General features: G+C 42.2%; 4 protein-coding genes across 5 annotated transcripts; all 4 read left to right on the top strand.

Moving 5' to 3' along the window:
* Positions 1 to 1,645: 1,645 nt before the first annotated feature.
* On the top strand, positions 1,646 to 6,042 carry LOC110977534 (S-crystallin SL11-like). Its single transcript, XM_022231770.2, has 5 exons — positions 1,646 to 1,903; positions 2,862 to 2,954; positions 3,577 to 3,695; positions 4,464 to 4,574; positions 5,487 to 6,042. The coding sequence occupies exons 1-5, from the start codon at positions 1,771 to 1,773 to the stop codon at positions 5,649 to 5,651; spliced, it is 621 nt and encodes a 206-aa protein (XP_022087462.1). The 5' UTR covers positions 1,646 to 1,770; the 3' UTR covers positions 5,652 to 6,042.
* Positions 6,043 to 8,568: 2,526 nt separating this feature from the next.
* On the top strand, positions 8,569 to 11,992 carry LOC110977567 (hematopoietic prostaglandin D synthase-like). The gene is made up of 5 exons (XM_087129839.1): positions 8,569 to 8,816; positions 9,826 to 9,918; positions 10,143 to 10,255; positions 10,722 to 10,829; positions 11,145 to 11,992. Exons 1-5 carry the CDS (start codon positions 8,684 to 8,686, stop codon positions 11,316 to 11,318), a joined length of 621 nt encoding a protein of 206 aa, XP_086985965.1. The 5' UTR covers positions 8,569 to 8,683; the 3' UTR covers positions 11,319 to 11,992.
* An 806-nt stretch (positions 11,993 to 12,798) lies between these two features.
* Positions 12,799 to 16,285, top strand: LOC110977566 (S-crystallin 4-like). Its single transcript, XM_022231802.2, has 5 exons — positions 12,799 to 13,146; positions 13,779 to 13,871; positions 14,593 to 14,705; positions 14,923 to 15,030; positions 15,206 to 16,285. The coding sequence occupies exons 1-5, from the start codon at positions 13,014 to 13,016 to the stop codon at positions 15,386 to 15,388; spliced, it is 630 nt and encodes a 209-aa protein (XP_022087494.1). The 5' UTR covers positions 12,799 to 13,013; the 3' UTR covers positions 15,389 to 16,285.
* Positions 16,286 to 16,769: 484 nt separating this feature from the next.
* On the top strand, positions 16,770 to 20,981 carry LOC110977532 (hematopoietic prostaglandin D synthase-like). Of its 2 annotated transcripts, XM_022231767.2 has the most exons (5): positions 16,782 to 17,281; positions 17,745 to 17,837; positions 18,441 to 18,553; positions 19,264 to 19,371; positions 19,584 to 20,980. In XM_022231767.2, exons 1-5 carry the CDS (start codon positions 17,149 to 17,151, stop codon positions 19,764 to 19,766), a joined length of 630 nt encoding a protein of 209 aa, XP_022087459.2. In that variant the 5' UTR covers positions 16,782 to 17,148; the 3' UTR covers positions 19,767 to 20,980. The 2 variants fall into 2 exon arrangements, with proteins under 2 accessions (XP_086985964.1, XP_022087459.2); XM_087129838.1 differs by lacking the exon at positions 19,264 to 19,371 and having other exon boundaries at positions 16,770 to 17,281; positions 19,584 to 20,981.
* The last annotated feature ends 543 nt before the right edge of the window (positions 20,982 to 21,524 follow it).

Below are 21,524 nucleotides of genomic sequence, written 5' to 3'. Positions count from 1 at the left end.
TTAAAACGCACAAGTATATAAATATTGGACTGGTGTGAATTAGAGGCGGATTTTTTAAAGGCAATACAAGTTAAGAACATTTCACTTAGTTCAAAACTCCATATTTCATAAACAGGTCACTTGGAAAGTGTATGACCACTGGCTGTACAAGTTGACAATGATAAAACCAGCGCCGTCCAGAGCGTTTTGGCCGAGTATTGGTGTGCATGTAATGGCTCATGAGCAAAGGGTTTCTGACTCACGAACAGATGGTCACTGGTTCAAATCCACCTGTTTACTGCCCGAGGCAAGTCACTTTACCACGGTGGTTTCAAAAAAGTGCGTCGAGAGTTTGCAACGCACTGGCCAATCGCAATGCGAAAAATCTGTGCACTCAATGCGCGTTTGGAAAGGGTCGACAGATTTTGCGCATTGTGATTGGTCAACGCGTTGTAAATTCTTGGAGGCGCACTATTGTGAATCGCCTGTATGTCACAACAAATTAGTGCAGGTACTCTGATGGATAATTTCAAATTTGCAATTCAACGCACGTCAGTGCATTAAGCGAGCCTGGATTAAAGGGAGCCTCAGAACACATGCTATCATAAAATCGTCTGGCACCACTCAAATCTAAACTTTGCGATTAAGGGATCATGATTGGTGCTGTCTTGAATAAGGTCTATATTTTTTTTCGTTTTGGCAATCAGTGCATAGTGTTCCACATTTTCTGAGCTGGGCTTTTGGAAACTAAGCCTACTACTACTTGCAACTTTGATATGGACGTAGGATTTAAAGCAACGCATCAGATATGCAGGTCAAAGTACGAAGGATTATGTCAGAATCTGTTTAATGACCATGTACTGAATCGGACTTGTCGATAAAAGTCTAAAATTGAAGCATAAATGTTTGCTTGGTCTTAATATGAAATGGGTGTATTTTTGAATGTCGCAAGTAAGACCAAACTTGTTAATGCCCCCTCGGAAATAGTCTAAATCAGTACAAGACCAGAGACTATAATGCATGGACAACAGTGGCTAATTCGTTTAGACTTACTTTCTGTATAATTGCGCGGTTTAATTATGTAGCAGTCTTTTAATGCCCCTGATTTGTGGAACGTAACAAATTCCTTGCTTCTTCATGCCCAATCTTTGTAGTCCAGCTTAACCCTAAAGGAATCGTGGGCGAGGTCCAGCCCTCCCTCCCGACGTTTTTTCCCGATATCGCCGCAGGTTTTTTCAGGAGTTGAGCCTTTAAAGAGATTTTTAGAGTAAATCTTTACAGTCATTTTGACATCACTTTTGCGAAACTGGAACGTACTGTTGTTTCGCATCGCCCATTTTTCAGACAAAGGTCAGTCAAAAAATGGTTAGATCTACTTTTCTCCACTGTGGTGCTCAAAGTACGCCGGTTGGCACTTGCGTAGCCTCGCTCATGTGACCAACACAACAAAATGATTTTTCTAATTGAAGTCAAGTCACATTTGTAATGATAGGCGGTGTCGTGCATGCCATTGGCACAACTGAGTTCTTCGTAGGGAGCGGAACACCCCTCTCCCGGCTGTGAGATCAGCCAAAATAACCTTTGAGGGTTAAAGATCAACACGCTAAGACGAAGTGTAAACAAGGCGTCACAGAATACAGGGGATATCCGTTATCAGCAATTAGAAGTGCCTTTTCCCCTAGGGCCAACCTGTTACATAAGGGCCACCAATTTCTCCTGAAAGCACTTGCTTGATTGCCTCTGCCAGGCGCCCCGCGAACCCATTCCTCCGCGTATCAACAAACCTCCAAGATGCCTTCTTACAAGCTCACGTACTTTGATGTTCGCGGAAGGGCCGAAACTATCCGGATGCTCTTTGCTGTGGCAGGGCAGAAGTTTGAGGACGTACGAATCACGGAAGAACAGTGGCCTGAGACGAAAAAGAGTAAGTGTCGCTGATGTCGTTATAGGTTGAAATTCCGCATGAGACATTACTTTTGGGTGAAAGTAGTCTCCACGTTGTCATGTTGGCTTCAACAAAATTGGGAGCAAGGCATGGACCATTGCCAGAGTAATGTGCCAGGGCACCAGTGTTCTGTAGGCCTTAGACACCAGTTTTCTTTAGGCCCTGTGCCCGCACCACCGGTGTTCTAAAGGCCTGAATCCCTTCCTCGGCATTAATCTTGCAGTGTTTGTCAATGTGTTTATAAAGGCTACCTGCTCTCTGGATATTATAGCAAGCTATGAACTAGGATTATAGTTTGGAGCTTTCCGAAATTCAAAAACTCGAAGACAAGCTGAGGCATTTGTGACTACCTAAATATTCGTGTTAACTGTTATTTCTCAGCCTCCCCCCTTGGCCCTAGGCACTATGCCCACTATAGGCCTCGTAGGCAATGAGATTACTTGATATAATCTGGCCCTGCATTTAATAACTTTTCCTTGCGTGTTTGCTTCATTAAAGCACCGAGGTTAGAAAAGTCAAGAAAACGTGTTCACACGTGAAGTGAACGTTTCCGATGACAATAGTGCGAAACACTTTTAACGTAGGGAGTGGTTCATGCACACGGAAACACGGCTTGGTCCGGCCTCGCTCAAAACCGGCCATTTGCTCAAAGGGAGGCAACATTTGCAAAGAAAATGGATTTGTTTTACATTATGTAAATGGGACCTTGAGGCGCTGGTGGCATCAGACATACCAGTCCTTTTCCAAGGTATCGCACGTGCTCAGAACTATGCACGCATGCTCAAAACAACGCCCGCATGCTCAGAACTGGTACAAAGGACAGGTATGTTTGTCGCCACCAAGCGTCTCAAAGTCTCCCATTGGTGGGCTATTACGTAAGAACCATTTGAGTATTGATATCACGCTTGATTTACTCTCATATTTTTGCCCACATCAGAGGTCCCATTAGGTGCCCTTCCCGTCCTGGAGATTGACGGTAAACAACTCATCCAAAGTAAAGCGATTGCCTCCTACCTGGCTAGAGAATTTGGTAGGTTGCTCGAAGAAAGCACCAGAGATTGATGTATTAACCGGACACATAAAAATGATTGGAATTTAAGCAATGGGTTTTTAACAAGGTCATTAAAGGTTGAGAATGTTCTTTGAACAACAACATATTGGATTCACAAAAATGGAGGCGCCCAACATTTAGGAGGGGTAGAGGCGCCGAAAAAAACCGGGTGAAACACGAATACACCAGCGGGGTAGAGTTTTTCTTTTCATCTTGCTGAATTGTGGTCTTCAAAGTTATTGAAACACTTACTTGGAACAGAGGCAGGAAAACGGCCCCCCCCCCAGTACACTTATAACCACTGTGGGTGGGGTTTTGAGCCAGATGCGCCCCCTCTTGATCAGCTACCGAAGAGGGTGAAGGAGTACACTTGAAAAATTGGTGTGTTATATTAGTGTTAATTTAATACCATGGGTGTTATAAGCCAGCCTAGAATTTCAAAAAGCCAAGGCCCTTCGGGAACGAAGCGCGCGCGTTAGTGGGCTGCGCTGATAGGACAGTCACGCGCACGCGTTATTGTTCCCGAATGGCCTCGTGCTGGGTGTGCGCTGTTGGAATACCGAACTGGCTAATTGTCTTTTAATTTTTTTTTTCTCGACAGGGTTCTACGGTGCCAATAGCTGGGAATCAGCCAAGATTGACGAGATAAGTGGGGCCGTGGAAGATATTTGGCTTCCTTACGTTCGGATTATCATCTCCAGTGACGACAAATCCAAAAAGGTAGCAAGACTGAATTTCATAAAAGTGGCTTACGGAATAGAATTAATGTATTGAGCATGGGCATAAATTTCGGGGAATGTTGGGTATATACACCCCACTATTTGAACAGAGTGACGGGCTTTTGAATCATTCCCCACTTTTTTCGTAGTGAGAAAAAACTTTAGGTGAATTATGAAGAATTTGTTGGACTTCCAAACAACCAATATGTCTTTAGAAGTGCTCGAAAGGGGAGAACAAAAAGCAATAAGTCGTTCTTATATACGAACTCACTCTGCAAGAAGGTAATACAAGTTTGTATCGCGGACATCGCCCCTATATAGTGTCATATGGTGTCAACACCTTTCCCCATTTTCAAATTCTAATGGCAGGGCAATTTTTTCCCCCAACATTTACCCATTCCCGCCAGCAAACCCAAATATACGCCGCTGATACTGAGAATGATATGCCATACTTTGCTTGTTAGGACTTTTGCATTATACGTTCATATTAAACCCCAAAGAGCTAAGGGGATGGACTCCTGATATTTTCCTCCAATAAATGTTTGTGCTAAGCCCTCTGGAATTAAACCACGTTTAAATTGGAAATACCATGTTTGCAAAAACGTATGGGGCGCCATCAGAGCCACAAATCCATGGGACAGTTGTGAGCTTGGAGGGAGACCCCCCCCCACTTTTAGATGGTCCGAAAAAAGCCAGCTTTTTTCCCCAGTTTTATTAAACTCGTTTCTTTTTAAGCTGACCCCGCCCAAACTTCGGTCCGTTTGTTTAGGATGCCGAGATGAAGAAACACTTTGAAGAGAAAGCCCCCGTTTTCTTGAGATTTCTGGAAGACCAGCTCTGCAAGAACAACGAAGGCGATGGATTCTTCGTCGGAAAGAAGGTAAAACAATCTTTCATAAAACAATGAAGAGACTTTTTTTGATCGCCTACTCTCTTTATAGCTTGTAAAGTTAAATAATTGTAAGAAACTTCCTCTAAGAGGATATTTTTAGTTTGAGCTGCCAGAGACATTCATTTACTTCTCCTGCCTAATTTGCCTTGAGTAGAAGCACCCCCTCATGGATTGAAAAGAACCGTGTTGGTGTGTGTGGGTGTGTGTGCGTGGGGGGGGGGTCATTTTGTCGGTTGTGATGCGACCTTAACGCGTGCAGTTCATAGTCGTTTGTAACCCATGCGCGGAAGTGCAGTTCCCGCAAGAGGAACCTCCGTTGTTAGGCAAGTTGCGCCCTCTTTTGGTCCAGCTCGGGGCTCATTAGACAATTAAAAAGCACCCATTGTTAATGAACTGAAAGGAACAATCCAAATCTTTCAAATCAGACAAACGTTTAAGACGAACAGCTTCAAGCAAAGGTGACATATGATTCAACTTTTGGGAAATTTAAAAGACTTATAAGGGCACGTCTTTCTGGGTAAGGCGTACGCTTTACGACGTGCTACTGTCGTTCCGCACGGTAGAAGCACTGCGTTTAGCGCCAGTTTGGTAGGGCAAATAAGTGTATGCGACACGGCAAACCCTTCAGTTTGACGGGGTATGCCGCAGCGTGATGTGCAGCGGAACAACACCTCCTCCTGAGGCTCCTTTGGTTGGAACTGAACTTCGCTAGTTTAGAACTACTCTGAAATGCACGCGTTACGGTCGATTCAATACCAGCAAAATGATCACCCCGACTAAGCTGGCTTTTTGTAACCGCTCTTTTTTTTTTTTTACTAATTTCGGTACCTCAGTAGCCAAGGCCTTAATTGATTTCCACAATAACGCAACATTAATGGTGAATGCAACTTTTTCCTCCAGATTTCTATGGCAGACTTGAACTTCCACACTTCCATTGAATCACTGGAGACTACCTCACTGCTGGGCCTTGAGAAATACCCCAAGTTGACGGCTCTGAAGGCTCGCATCTCGGCTCACGACAAGCTCGCGCCTTACTTGGCTAAGAGGGCCAAGACTGATATATAAGAGACGTGACGATAAAAATAAAAGACCTTCAAAATATTTCTGTCGAATTAGAGCACCAAGAAAAAATAAGAGATACAATGAAATCAGGAAAAACAAACAAGTGAAAACAAAACTAGAGAGAAAAGGCGACACTCAGTGATTTTATTTTTTTAAAATGAAAATTTCTTGTTCTAGCAGCGATAGCAAGGTTTAACTATTGTCACAAATTGCAGAGATATGAACTTACATTATTTTAATTTAATATTAGTCTTTTTCCCTTTCTGACTTACAGAGGCTATTTTTAGGAAACCTTTCGATTAGTAGAGCAATGTGCTGCGACACAATGTAGGCCTTTTAAATAAAAAGGAATAGACCATAATTATTTGAAACAGACATCAACTTACATTCAATTTCTCGCCATTTAATTCACAAATATCTTGGACTTACGAACAAGTAAATGTGTAGCTGCATCCTTGCAAAAAAATGGCATATTGAATTGAAATACTTCTTTCCAAGCGCTTGCGTATGGAGGACTGGCATACTGAACAAATGTACGTGAATGATATGGGTGCAATATGCCGGCCTGTCAAAATAGAGCACTCGGTGACATAAAGCCAAAATATGTGCTGTCGTATCTATTAGCAAAACGGAATCGGAATCACGTCTGGTCGTCAAATTCAAACTGCTTGCAAGCAAACTTGCGGCACAACGTCTTAGTCACAAAACAAGAAACCCCCCCCCAAAAAAAACAACACCCAAACAAGGAAATTACCCGTAAAACTAAATCATGTCAAGGATATGCAAAAACTTAACTGTAATTAATAACCGCACAATCGACAATGCATTAAACAAAACCCCCTAGTTACTTTGCGACTTTGAATCCTCAAATAAGCATGCATGTCTGTGCAAAAACCACATCATATTTGTAATCGCTCGTGAGCCACCGAAGCGAATTTCCTACCAAAGAAGGCACAGTTGCTAGGAAAATTGTGCCCTCTCCTTATACCGCCCGGGACCCATTAAACCCTTGTGATTCGTCATCGTCAGGCATAAGACGTTAACATTGACATGGACATAAATTCAGTTTATTGTTCCCAGAGCTGAAGAAATCAAACCTCGTTTTTGTCATCCAGAATTACTTTTTGCAGGTTTTCTCCTGAAATGGTTCTAGAAATCGTTATCCGATCTGGGTACAATGCGCTACACCTTTGGAAAGCAAAGTCCTAAAAACACTGTCTTGTGCATAAAGTTACCGCGGCTGAAACTACAGTAGTACAGAATACCTTTATGGGAAACTAACAGTCTTTGGATTCCTCAATCGTAGTGAGAGCGGAAGCCTAACTTGCTGAAAGCATCTAAAGTAACATTACATTAAAGAACAATACACACATGTCCACCCCCACAGACTTTTGAAAAGCGATTGGCACCAATGAAGAATTTCATTCATGATACAAAGACGAACAAAGAGAACGTGGTCCTCTTTTCTTATCCATCTCACTGTCACCTACGTTTTTGTCAAGTGCCTTTCCTTCTTCGAGTCCTTGGTGCTGGTCTTGGCTAGCTAACCCGGTTGTCCAGTGTGTAGCCAACTGATGTCACACACGGTTTGATTAGTTTCCTTAATTATATCCACATGCAATAATCCAGCCTATGCTGTGTGCTATTCCAGTTACTATGGTTCGAAACATTGACTGCTAGATTGAAACCTCCAGGGGGCTGACGTAAAGGTTGAGTGATTTTTGTTTATAACATTACCTCAGCAACGGGCAAAATATGAGGTATTCACTTCCGCTTTCCATGCATGTTTCCCACACATTAACTAATTCCTTTTCTTCATATTATGATAATAGAGCATCACATTCTAAATGGCTTTAACAATCAGCTTACAACGCAGTAAATAGATGCATCACTGCGCACGGTTAGCCGTGGGGTATCAATCAACACTGGGTTTCTGTAAGGTCGAGGAGTTCTTTCTGCAAAATATTCCACCAGCAAAAACAATGGGTTAATCCATACGTACATGTGCATAATGTTTCTGAAAATTACTTCAGGAAAACTCCATTTTCAAATATGATGGCTCCAAACCTAGATAAACTAGACAACTTGTGCACGCAATACCACACGCATTCAGAAAAGGGTATTTAAATCTGAGATGATTTGAGAGAGTTCATTTAGGAGCCTGCCCGGGTGAGAGCAGTTTAATCAAAGGAGTGAAGCATTTCAAAAAGAAAATGTAAAGAATTTTGAAAATCTATCGCCTAGTTTGTGGTTAGTGCTTTTCATACTTTTTAAACACTGGAAATCCTAACCCTGATCAGTAAATTAAGGTAGGCTTTTGTTGTAAAAGTTCTGGTGTTAAAATCAACACTTTCTGGTGGTACCAGATGACCAAACCATAGGGTGTTACTTTGACAATGCTGGTGGTACTTTGCACACCTATAAATGTTACAATGCATTGGGGAGTGTTAAAAGTAACACCCAATAACACCGAATTTTAACACCAGTGAAAAGTGTTGATGTAGTCCTCTGATAATCCGGGGGCGGGGGGAGAATTTAACACCCCAGCTTTTGCAGTGTTATTGCTCGCTAATTGCCAGATTCTGGACGAATAGTTTGGCAAAGCACGTTCATCTGTCGTAGTCGTGATGGTGGTGCAGAGTTTAACCAAATCATCCAGTGCGTCTCTGTGATGAAGCGCCTTCATAGGAACCAACTGTTCGAGCGCGTAATGTGTTTCAATGGCCCTCTCAGGCGTATTCTAGACCCGGTTAAATGATAATAGAGTCCCGCTTCGTTATTCATTTTCGATGGAACTTTGATACCCGAGTATTTGATCGTATCGCGCAATGGCAAGATCTTTTCAGAATTTAGAGACTCTGACCTCTTTTTTTGGCAGGAAAGGTCAACACCATGGTTTGGCTTTGCAGTTTTAGTTTCATATATTTGCAACCGCTCCAGATATCGGCATTTCAGAACGTTTATTTGAAAGGCAGCCCCATTACAGAGCCCTACAACGGTTTCTTGCGGTGCTGTTGTCCTGCGGAGTCGATATCATGGTGAAATACGTGCTTCACTATTTCAAGGGGCAGGTGCGCGGTGAGAGCATTCGGCTGGCTTTCAAGCTGGCCGAGGTCGACTTTGAAGAAAAGAATTTCGACTTTTCGGAATGGCCGACGTTTAAGCCAAGTGAGTCTCCTCGTTGTAGCCGTCGTCTCTGTCGTAGCAGTCATCACCATATTTGCTGTCATCTTCATCATCATCCTGGCCAAAATCTGGAATCACATCATGCTTACCACGCTGGGAAAAAAATTATTCCCCGTTTAAATTTTAACCAAAGGGAGTGTAAATACTGCAACTGTACTTGAGATGGATTGCTTCTCCCCGGTGTTTGTTTTATTACAAAATTAGCGTATACTGCTCTTGTATTTCTGTATGAGCCTCAAGCTCTTAGCAACGTAGCCTACTTGCGGGAACCTCACTTCGTTGTTTCACAAACGATTATGAAATACACGCGTTACGGTCGCTTCGATACCAACAAAATGAATATTCCCCATCCGCCTGGCTCTTTTCAACCGATGAGGGGGCACTTCTGCTCAGTATACAGTACACTTCGCTTGAAGCATACTACGGGCTTTCGAGCTTTTCGGCGTGAAGTTCAAGTGAATTTGAGCAAATGAGCGAAACAGAAAGCAGGCGATTTATCCCTTCGTTGTCACCGTCGCCATCGTCACATCAACCGCCACCACAACCACCAAAATTACCAAATTGAATGTCATAACTACTCACCACCAGGCCGGGGTCCTTATGGCACTCAGTCAGTGTCTATATCTTGCTGATCTTGTCCATGTTGCTATGTCAGGCAATCTCTTCAACTCCTTTCTGTCGCTCTTAAGTGACCTTCTCGGCGGCCAATATTTTGTCATTGTTTTCTAGAGTTTTAGTCAGTACGTTGCATTGTCACACATTATGTCATGTACGACTGAGGTTTGCGGTAGGACCATGCAAGGATATCTCTTTCTGGGTACGTGTGGTTCTGAAGAAAACATGTGTTATGTATGTCTGAGCTTCACTTATCACACATGCGTCATCCCTCAGTAATGATATCGCAGTATGTAACCCTATTTCTAGAAAGCAGTCATGAAGTCTTATAAGATTCCGAAGCTGTGAATATACATGCATCGATTCCTCTCATCAGACTATCCGACCCAGCAAGTGCCAGTCCTAGAGGTGGACGGGAAGATGATAGGACAGAGCAAAGCCATCTTACGATATTTGGCCAAAGAATTCGGTGAGTTTGGTATCATCGGAACAGTAGACTGGGAAAGTCACCACCCAAGAATCATTTTATTAAATCATATTACCTGAAAAAGCTTCCAAGTATAGTAAACTATAGTAAAGTAGGCTTTGAGTTTGGGCCTGTTGTGCACCAAACCTTATAGCGGCGACTTTCATTAATTAAAAGTTGACCCATCAATTAACGATGAATATCGCCCAATTTAATGTTGTCGATAGGGTTTCACGGTAAGACGAGTTTGGAGTGCGCCTTCATAGACCAGGTCGTAGACACGGTTGAGGACATCTGGGCGGCACTTAATCTTGTTTTTCGCGGGCCCGCCGAGACCAGGGTACGTACGAATTGGTTGGGTTGAAATCGGATTGGTTTTGTTATCACATACACTTGTTGATGTACTCATCAGGATCGTCTATGATCTGGAAACTTGGGGGTACATTCCACGCAGCAATGATTACTGTTAACTATAGTCCTTCCAACGACGTCCAGCGGTGGATCATTGAACTATCTATTGGGTCGATCGTATGGAACTCGGCCCTGGGAACGTTCGCACTGTTTCTTATTATGACCTGACTCCATTTATAAGTAATTGGGAACCATTTAAATAAATTTTAAAAAAGTACGAGATCACAGATTAATGGACACTGCAAGAGTTTCAGCCAACTAGTAAGAAGTAATAATCTGTTTTCAGCAAATGGTCCACAGGGGTCGTTCACGTGTGACTGTAGAGGACGCCCGAGCTTGTCCTTATTTTGTAAAATGAACACATGGTTTTAAACACATGAAATTTTGTCCGCTAGGCAGAAAGGTTGGCGCACTTCTTGACACAATCCGTCCCACCGGTTTACACAGGCTTGGAGCGACTACTTGCATTTGAAAAAGCTGGGAACTTTTTCGTTGGAAACTCGGTATGAAATCACCCCTTTTGCAAGTTCGAATAAATCTATTCTTCTCCATGTCAGAGACAAGGAAGTATAGTTCGATTGCTTTTATAAGGAGCTCTTCATTAATTTGTCTGGGAATCTTCGTACTAATAGGAGTACTTGGTTAAATAGGAATTAGAAAAATACGCCTTGCAATGATGTACTTTGTTTTAAATCAGGAGGATACCTGATTTTCCTCATTATTCAAAAACGTCAAGAACCAAACTAAATTAAATTTCAAACTGACCCGGCTTCGTTATCGTAATTTGGTCAACACCTGCCGTTGTTTTGTCGTTGCAGATCACGATCGCCGACCTTTTTTTCTTCACTGCTGTTGATTTCGTGGATGTCATGTCGAGGGGCGCCAACTCGTTGGAGAAGTTCCCCAAGTTAGGCGCCCTCAAGAGCCGCATCGCCGCCAACCCCAAGATCGCAGCGTGGCTGGCTGTCAGACCACCTGATGCTGGATTTTAAAGATCGAAAAAGTTATACTAGCACTTCCTGAAGACTGGAATAGTGATTGCTGCTTGGTTTAGAGTACTCATGCAGACTACCAAAGTTAAAATTTACGAAAACGGGACGTTCTTCATGTTCTTCTCTCGTTGTTACTCTTTGTTGATCAGGGCCACCCGTCTCTTTTTCTTCACCGCGGTGGGTCAAAGAACTATAGGAATCAATATTTGTGAACGTTCCCAGGTTGGACGCCGTAAAGAGCCGAATGGCCGTCATTCCCAAAACTGCAGCGTGGCTGGTTTCCTACCCCATGAGGACTCGTCTGCTGTTATCCTTTTGTTTAGAACTTTAGATAAGGAAATTTACCCTTTACTGTCAGAGATGAGATCGATCACATTCTGTTGCTGTGTTGTTTTCGGCTGAAATCGATATTAGTGCGATTGAACTACTTTTTGTTGAGAAAATGATTTTGCTTGAAGTCATCCAGTGGTTATTTTTTCCCTTTGAATTGATATCTAGGCTTATTGATTGCAACATGCTATAAAACTAATTTTCTCGCGGCCAAGAACTGCACATTACTCTCAAATTCTGTTGATGTAAACAGCGGGAAACGTTGGCTCGATCCAGATGGAGTAAATAAAGTTAAATCTACGTATTACTCAACAAATGCCCTTTGAAATTTTGTGTTTTATTCCAAGTTAATTTAAAATTATCAGTGCAGCCCGTGGAATCCCTTATCAATGCGGGTTAACAGTTGTAGACCAACGGTTGCCAAAGGAGATGGTAATTTGTGGATGTAGCAAAGGCTTTCGATACTTTGAATTCATCTTTTCTTTGCGTCAGGCTTTGTCATGAAAGTAGTTCACGAACTTTAGACTAAGTCGATGGCATCCTCCTAAATTTGTCATCGTAGAAACATCACACTATCAAAGTGTGAAACCAATCGTGGAATATTTTTATATAGTCCCGGCAAAAATCAGGTCTGTGTATGGAATAAAACGTTCCAGTTTTTCCTGTAAGAGAAGCTGTTAAAACCCTTACTTGGCAATCTTCAAAGAGTTTTGGAATGTTGGCCAAAACGTGTGGTAGTTGCGTTTTGAACGAAGGAAGCCCAACTTTGTCCCATTTATTTGGTCATTCTTGGCGTTTTGCAATTTCAACATTACAACTCGAGCAACAAAAGGACACTTTGATTAGTAATCCTCCTAAATAGAAACGTTTAGCAGCGGCGGGCGGCTCAAGTCTGATTACCGTTGAATCGCACGATTTTCTTTTGACCTTTTGTGCCGTACTAAAGGCAGGGTGCGGAAAGGGCAGATGGCAAACAGGAACAAGATATGTAAAGCAAATTCGGATAACTGATGGCCAATACGGAACTTAGAGGTCACTGCGAAAAGAAAAAAGATTCGGGCGGCTTGGACGTCACTTGGTTTCCATCAGATAAACGTGCCGGCTCGGACGAGGCCGTTGCCGTACAGATTACACCGAGGTCAAGAATTGAACTTTGATGCCCGAAACACTTTAGGGAGCGATCGCACGACCCTGTTTCAGTAAATCCAACCTTGACCCTCACCGCAGGGGACGGTTCAGGGCACGGCGACACAACCTGACACGTTTTGTTGGATTCAAAAGGTAGCCTTAGTATTGCTGCAAGTAAAGAGCCTTTCTAACGGACGAGTAGTTGTGGTGTAGGGCCCTTGGGCTGCATTTTATAACATGGTGAAATACGTGCTTCACTACCTCAAGGCGAATGGCCGCGGTGAGAGTATTCGGCTGGCGTTCGTACTGGCTGGGGTCGACTTTGAAGAAGTGAACGTCGAATTTTCCGAATGGGAAAAGACCAGAGACAGTGAGTTATTTCCCATCGTTTAAATAATCATTACATCATCACTCTCGCCTCCATCAGCGTCATGACCGTAATACGGTATTCCATAACTGCCATTTACGCGGCACGTCCGTCATAGTTGCCTGTTGTTTGTATCTGTAACCGGTCTTATCGGTGGTCCATGTTGCCTCGTTTAATTACCATCTCTTTATCCCTCGTTTTTGTCCTTACAGTTTCCATTTAATACGGGTGTTTCATAATAGTGTGCCTCCAAGAGTTTGGAACGCGTTGACCAATCACAGTGCGCGAAATCTGTCGACGTCTGTCGACGTTCCAAACGTGTGTTTGGAAAGGGTCGACAGATTTCTCGTCTTGTGATTGGTCAACGCATTGCAAACTCTTGGAGGCGCACTACTGTGAATCGCTCCTATTGCCAAGCTTCTTGTCGTTATTCATTGGATTCTCTCGGGATTTTTGCATACAACTTCCCCTGTGTTTCACCCAAATATATTTATTACATCAAATCAGAAAGCTATAGAAGCAAGCCCCTAGCGATACACCACTGCCATCGCCCCAATCATGTTGTATTGTACTGTTGGTAATTTATCAGAGTTTTTATTATATGTTTTTGGTTATGGTTGTCTGAAAATTATTAGGATTTCCAACCCGGTTCGTTCCGGTGCTAGAGGTTGATGGAAAGATGCTAAGTCAGAGTAAAGCCATTCTACGATATTTGGCCCAGGAATTCGGTGAGTTTCGATATCTGCACAGAGTGTAATTATTACGTTTTATACAATTTCTACACGAATATTGGTCATCTGATTGGTGGATCGCTGATCACACATCATTGAACTGTTTGTTTTGTTCAACGGTGTCCGTTGAATAGAACTTTATTTCACTGGACTTGTTTCCGCCCTCATGGTAAGAAAGAGAAATAATGTAGGGTCGGGAAACCAGTCTACATTACACAAAACTGCCAGTGGGTGGTGCTTCAGACACAATCTGACATTTATGCGCGGGACCATCAATTTGTTCCAACAGAAGAGGATTTGTGCATGTCTTACATAAAACAAATAATGGAAGTTTCACATTCCTGCAATGGTTAGAATTATTTCATTTGTTGACGAATAAAATGTGTCACCCCACTTGGCTTCGGCCCATGGAATAGAACATTTTATTGTCACCTCATGAAATTATTATTAACTTTGCACTCATACATATTCATAATTTTGTATACCGTTAGATAGTAAGATTATGAATTAGTTGATACTATTACAATTTTCGACTGGGAAAGTTACCTGTGAAAGTACAAAATAAGTCTGTTGAGTGTGAGATTCGAAACAAGCATATGTCAGCAATTTTTGTACTGCATTCTCAGAGGCTGTTTGGGAACGAAAGAGTGTTTTTTCATCCATCTGTGACCTTTTTCGATCAACTAATGACAATTTACACCTTCCTTATTTTCTCTAGGATTGTACGGCAAGACGAACTTGGAGGCAGCATTCATAGATCAGGCCATCGACATGGTGGAGGACATCTGGGCAGCGGCTAATCGCATTTTCGACGGACTCGACGTAGTTCTGGTATTAAAGTAGGAACCCAGCCAAAAATGTGTTGGAGTAATAACACATGTAAAGAGCATCAACGAACTTTTTACATAATGTAGAATCTTTCTTGACAGGAGGAAACTGATGACTTATCTGTTCTTTGTGTAGGTACCGGGTATTTGTTGACGCAGACGCATCGGTAGTGCCGGTTGTTTTAATATATGACCATATGTGTTTTGGGGTTGTATTTCAGAAAGCCAAGGCTGAACTGTTCTTGAGAGAAATAATCCCGTCCATTTACGCATCCTTAGAGCGACTACTCGCCCTTGAAGTAGCTGGCGACTTTTTCGTTGGAAACTCGGTAATTAGTCATTCAAGCAAAAAAAAAATTGATTGAACATTCTTCTTTACATCTTGAATGTTAAATCGTAGAATTTAAAATCTACCAAAAGTCCATCATTAAACTAAATTTTGATTGGCCACGTTGAAATTGATCAATTTGAAATCAGCATATTATGCACTGTTTCCTCGCTTAGATAACGGCCGCTGATCTCTTCTTCTTCGGCGCGGTCGACTTCGTGAATGTCTTGTCAAGGGGCGCCAACTCGTTGGAGAAATTCCCCAAGCTGGACGCCCTCAGGAGACGGATTGCCGCCAACCCCAGAATCGCTGCGAGACTGGCCACGAGACCGCCTGAGGCTAGCTTTACGGAGAAATAACAACAGATGCGCCTCCTGGTGATCGTAGATGCATTCACTACTTTGTGCGTTCTCTCCACATGAGAATTTCTACTTGTATTAAAGTACTTGTTTACCGAGACATGAAACAGATTAAAAGGTGCGCCAGATTCTATTTCTTCATGCTTTAGAGCAATAGATAGTTGAAATTCCCTCCTTTATCTGAAGTTAAATCATTTCGACGATCCTGTGCGGAAAAGTGTAAACGTTTATCAGTTACAGCCTCCGCTGTTTTGTCGTCGTTGTTTACAAACAGTGACCGTCATTTTGTTTTAGCCGCTGAAGTTCGGCAACAACCTTTGTCTGAAAGTGCCCATTTTATTCCATCTGTCTCATAATTTCAGCCTTCACTTAATATGATGTATTGAGGAGAAGTACCATGTCCAATATTCTATTGATTTAATATTTGCCCGAGATTTTGTAACACCCTTTGATCCTAATCTTCTCGTTTTATACCCACACACACAACCAAATATAGTTTTCAAAAGCTGTGCTTCTGAAAATAAAGGCCTATAAATGCTCGATCATGATTGACGAATTTAACAAGAGCTGTTTGCCTTACGTTGGTGGTGTCGCGTAGCATTACGCAGCTTTTGTCTCTTTTGGCCCATAAAACCTATTAAACAACAAGGAAAAACAATTTGGTATATTCGGGATCAGTCCTCTTGTCGTTTGTGTGTGGAATAGCTGTAGTTGATGAGACAGGGAACGTAGGATACATTGGGATACATAGTCCTCCTTATTTTGGCATGTCTAGAATAATTGCTTAATTAGCATTTATTATTGGTTTGTGGTTAGGTTTTACGACTGACAGTATTGTGCATCTCTGAGAGAATCCAAAGATGATAAAAAAATAAAAGTCATATTCATCGTGAAGCTCAGAGGATTCGTGTTTTAATTTTTCTCCTCCTTTACCAGCGTTACAGCCCCTGTTCTTGTGATATGTAATCGCAGCACGATGGGCAGAAAACTGGTTGTAATACAGTCCTAGATCCCTTACTTTCACTTTGTTCCCCGAGCAGGCCTTTGGAGACGCACTTCTCGACACCTCGGGGAAAGGTCATCGGGTCGTATTATTTGAGCACCTTTACTGGGTCGGGTTACCTTTTCGTTAAGGTCCTAGATTGTGCAAAATGACCGCGTTAGGAACAAATTTAACCATTGCAGGCTGCTTGTCCGTTTCTAGGTTTTGTTCAGATCGACACAATGACAGTTGCTCCAAATAAAGTCTACATGGGCTTTGTGGAATTTTTGGAAAGACCTTTGGGACCAAACAAAATAATCCGATTAGGCGAGACACAATGAAAAATAGCTTTGGAAAGATTTTAACCAAAGTGTAGAATAAAAACTGCGGCCACATACCTAAAACTGTATTGTGTCACCCAAACCGTTGGATTAGAAAGAACTCCTGGTTTTGCAGTCGAATTAGAAATAACATAAATCCATTTGAGCGGATTAAATTTTTGGACAGTTAATTGCAGCTTTCACAACTGTGTTGGTTAAATTTTCAACTCTAACACGACCTCAGTTACTTTATAATCAACCTTGAAGCTGTCCCTGATATGGGAAAAGTGAAAAGCAATGCATGGCCTGTCCTTGTTTGACTTACTTAACCGATACTGCTCTATCTAGATAATGGCATTGTACTTCACAGTGCTCGTTAGGCTGTGCCGTTGACACTACCCTTGCAGTCGAGCTCTGGTGTAGCGGGGGTGCAGTAGTGTCCTACAAGGCCCTTCACCATGGTCAAATGCGTGCTTCACTACTTCAAGGCAAACGGCCGCGCTGAGAGCATTCGGCTGGCTTTCAAGCTGGCTGGGGTCGACTTTGAGGAAGTGAATATCGAATTCTCAGAATGGCCGAAGATAAAAAACAGTGAGTTATTTTCCATCATTGTAGCCGTGTCGCAATTAGCACAATGATCACGTTATCACTAGTCGCTTCTGTCAGCGTCATCACCACACTGTTTTCTTCCCATAACTGCCATTTACGCGTCCCGCGTGTGCCATTGTTGTTTGCTACTTCAATACCCACAACCGGTCTAATTGGTGGTCCATATTGTCTCGTTATATCATCTCTTTATCTTTGCTTTTGTTCTTTTTACAGTTGCCATTATAAATTGCCGAGTCAAGTTCTTGTCGTTTCTCAAATGATTCTCTTGAGGTTGTACAGCTTTGTTTCACCACTCATGAACATTGTACGTCAAATGACAAAGCTGCCCTGCCGAAGTGATTCCTGCATCATGAACGAGCAACATACACTGCCCAAAACACCCGTTTTTTATTGCTGGCAATTCTCAGTTTTATATCATTACGGTTATTTGAAAAAATGTTTTAAGGATATCCAACCCGGGAAGTTCCGGCGCTAGAGGTTAATGGACAGATGCTGTGCCAGAGTAAAGCCATTCTGCGATATTTGGCCCAGGAATTCGGTGAGTCTCGAGATCTGCTTGGAGGGTAACTCCATTAAATGGTAAAGATGTCTCAGTTGATATAATGGGGGGGGGGAGGAGTCCAAAAAGAGTGAGATTAAAACATGTGTGCAGTTTTTCTGGCACTTTATAAAGGATTCTTAGAGGCTGTTAGGGACTTATTTTTTGTACTGGTCAATTATTTCACCGAAATGATTATACTTGAAGAAGAACAAAGAAAACAGGTAAAAACAAAAAAAAACAAACCAAAAAACAAAACAAAAAAAGCTCTTAATCAGCAGACATTTTGGATCCAATCGTTGAGGAATAAGTTGCTATTAGTTTCAGTAATAATGTGTGATGCCAGCTGGGACGCTTATGACAGACAGCATCATTCTTCAATCGTCTAATATGAAGTGTCAATGCTAAAATAAATTTCTGGTCGCTGCACAGTATATTTCTCTACGTTGCATAAAATGTACGACACTAAAACAGCACTTATACAGCACTGTCGGTGTTTTCAATTGACAAACAAGTTCTTTCGCAGTAAAAGCGTGGTTTTCAATTAACCTATGAACTTTTTGATCAGCAAACAACGATTTAAACCCTCTTCATTTTCTCTAGGATTGTACGGTAAGACAAACTTGGAGGCGGCATTCATAGATCAGGCCATCGACATGGTGGAGGACATCTGGGCAGCGGCTAACCACACTTTCGGCGGGGCAGACATAATTTTGGTAATTGGAGTCCAGCCAATGCTGTATTTAGACAACAGATTTAGGGCAATTTTTGTTTAAAAAGGGTCACCCATCAACGAACTTTTATGCATGTAGAAGATCTTAAGGGAAGGAGAGGGAACCAATGAGTTAGGCCTGGTTTCCATATCGACGTAAAGGAATACAGAGAGCATCGCCGATCAGTCCTCAGTGAAAAACAATCACATGCAAACACTTTATGGTTACTAACGCAAACATCAACTGCAAGGTTCAACTTTGCCGACTGCTTGCGTTGAGTCGCCCGGAAAGGCTTGTACAAACACGCTCAACGCCGGCGATGACTATGTATGCCTGTCGCCGGGTACCATTCATTTTGCCTATTATCTCCTTAATACTGACATAGGCAGCCCGACTAATCAACAGAATATAACTATTAACGAAATAAATCATCATAAAACCGTGTTGCCACATTAAAAGGAATTCTCTGCAAACTGTTTCCGAGTTTCGGACGCCATTTTGTTTACTTTTTTGTTGGAATGACGTCATGCAGCGTCTCTTCTGCGACTGTCTGCGTCTTGGCGTCTTGCGTGCCATCGGCGTTTGTTCCGACCGTATGGAAACCAGGCTTTACCTGTTCTTCGTACAGGTACCCGGTATTTGTTGGTGCAGACGGATTGGTAGTGCCGGTTGGTTTAATATATGACCATATGTATTTTGGGGTTGTATTTCAGAAAGACAAGGCGGAACCATTCTTGAGAGAAATAATCCCGTCCATTTACGCATCCTTAGAGCGACTACTCGCCCTTGAAGTAGCTGGCGACTTTTTCGTTGGAAACTCGGTAATTAGTCATTCAAGCAAAACTGTGGTTGAACATATTCCTCTTTACATCTTAAATGCTAGGTTATGGAATGAAAATTCTACCAATAGCCCAATAAGTAAATTGATCAGGATTAATAAAGTAGGCCTACATGTATTAGAAGCTGTAATAGCGATTTAAAATCGGTCAAATTTTAAATCGACATAACATGTTTTTGTTGTTCCATCGCTTAGATCACTGCCGCTGATCTCTTCTTTTTCACCGCGATCGATTTCGTGGATGTCATGTCAAAGGGCGCTAACTCGTTGGAGAAGTTCCCCAAGCTGGACGCCCTCAAGAGACGGATCGCCGCCAACCCCAAGATCGCGGCTTGGCTGGATGTCAGACCGCCCGAAGCTACTTTTAAGGAAATATAAAGTAGATTCGCCCGTCTGTGACCATAGATGCGACGACGCCCTGGTGCGTTTTCTCCAAATCACGGGTTCTGTTGAATATGCCTCTGCAGAACACTCGTTTACCATGACCCGCAAAGATTTGAATATTGGCTTAAGCTTGTTCTTTTTGTTTAGACCAAATAATTAGCAGCGATCAATTGCTTTCCTGCATTTGAATTTATCGTTGATCGTTTCAACGAAACTTCTGTTGAGTGTTGTCATTGTTTACAAACACCTCCATTTCGTTTTGGCCGCCAATGTTTGTAGAAAAGTCACCTTTGCATGGCAGTAATCTTGCCTCAAAATGCTCATTTGATTTCAGCAGTAGTTGCACATAAATTATTCGTTCCGGAAATTGGGGCGGTGGGGTATCGTAGAGGGACTACTTGCCCGGCCATTGAAAATGGGGGGGGGGGCTGTCATGATGTGCCATTGATATGATGAAGAGGGTGATGCTCACGATACCAATGTACATCTGTAACATGTAGGCCCTATTATTTCTCCAGAATCTTTAAAACAACATATTTATGGTTATGTTTGATTGTTCTCCCTTTTCTGAGTGCTGGTGGGTACACTGTGGCTGTTTGGAGTCCAGAAACCTCCTTACAATCAACCTTAACCTTTTCTCTTCACGAATGGATGATGATTCTAAAGTATGGGGGATATGTATCCCCATCTCATTATGAAGTAACGAAAGAAAGTGGGTCAATTCGGGTTGATCTGTGTCATTGTGGATGAAGTAAACAAGAACAGTAAAATCTATAAAACTACAAAAGAAAAAAAAACAATTTGCTGTATAAAGTTTGGGGCCTGCCCCTTTTCGTTTGTTAAAATAGCTGTAGTTTCGACGGGAAATATACGAGGGATGAGGGAAGACAATCCTTGTAGTTTTTAAAAATATTTTTTTAGCATAGTTGCTTAATTAATTAGCATTTATTAGTTGTTTATTTGTTCAATTTTTAGAAGATGTTCCTTTAGAATTTTTTTTCTTGTAAAATCCCTGTTAGATGTAATATTACAGTTTTGTATGTTAGCACGTGGTAAAAGCAACTTCCGTATTTATTAAAAGAAAAAAAAAACTAATGTAAGGTTTTGTGACTGAAAAATCGTGCATCCCCGACAGAAGGTTCTATCTGAAGATGATAGATAAATAAATGAAAGTCAATTATCCCGTGTTTTGAAAATGGCACCCGAAAGACTCATGTTTTTAACCTCCCCCTTATAAAAAACGACCATATAGCCCTTGCCCTTGTGGTATTGTCACGGAACAGGGGCGGGTCGGCTACTTTCAAGGAGGGGGTGTGAACTCCACCTTTAGGTGAGGGTGTGTACCACTCAAAAGAATACCTCAACAGCTCCCAATACTTGCGGTAACTGTAATTCTCATCCGAGTATTTATCCGGTTTTCACTCCTCAGATGCTTGAGTTGTGTTGTAATTTGAGGACCAGGATCAGCGAAGAAACCAAGAGAAACCACCCAAGCCACTGTGCTCTCATTCCCAGCCACTTACGGCAACACATATGTGTACATGTTGGCTGCTACGTGCTTGACACAGATATTTCGTAACGTTTCGATTACGTTCATTGATACGGCCAGAAAAATACAATGTTTAAGCCACTTATTAGCAACCAATCCAGTTGAAGACACAGCTATTTATCTGAATGTATAACCGACAAGCTTACCATCAATATTCTTTATTATTTTCACGTTGTTTCCCGAGCAGGTAATTGGGGGTGCAC

Source organism: Acanthaster planci, linkage group LG19 (assembly GCF_054643075.1).
Source record: "Acanthaster planci isolate LZ-2023a linkage group LG19, COTS_SCS, whole genome shotgun sequence".
Lineage (NCBI taxonomy): Eukaryota > Metazoa > Echinodermata > Asteroidea > Valvatida > Acanthasteridae > Acanthaster > Acanthaster planci.
The sequence above is the reverse complement of the archived record's forward strand: the minus strand, read 5'-3'. Positions and strand labels throughout refer to the sequence as shown.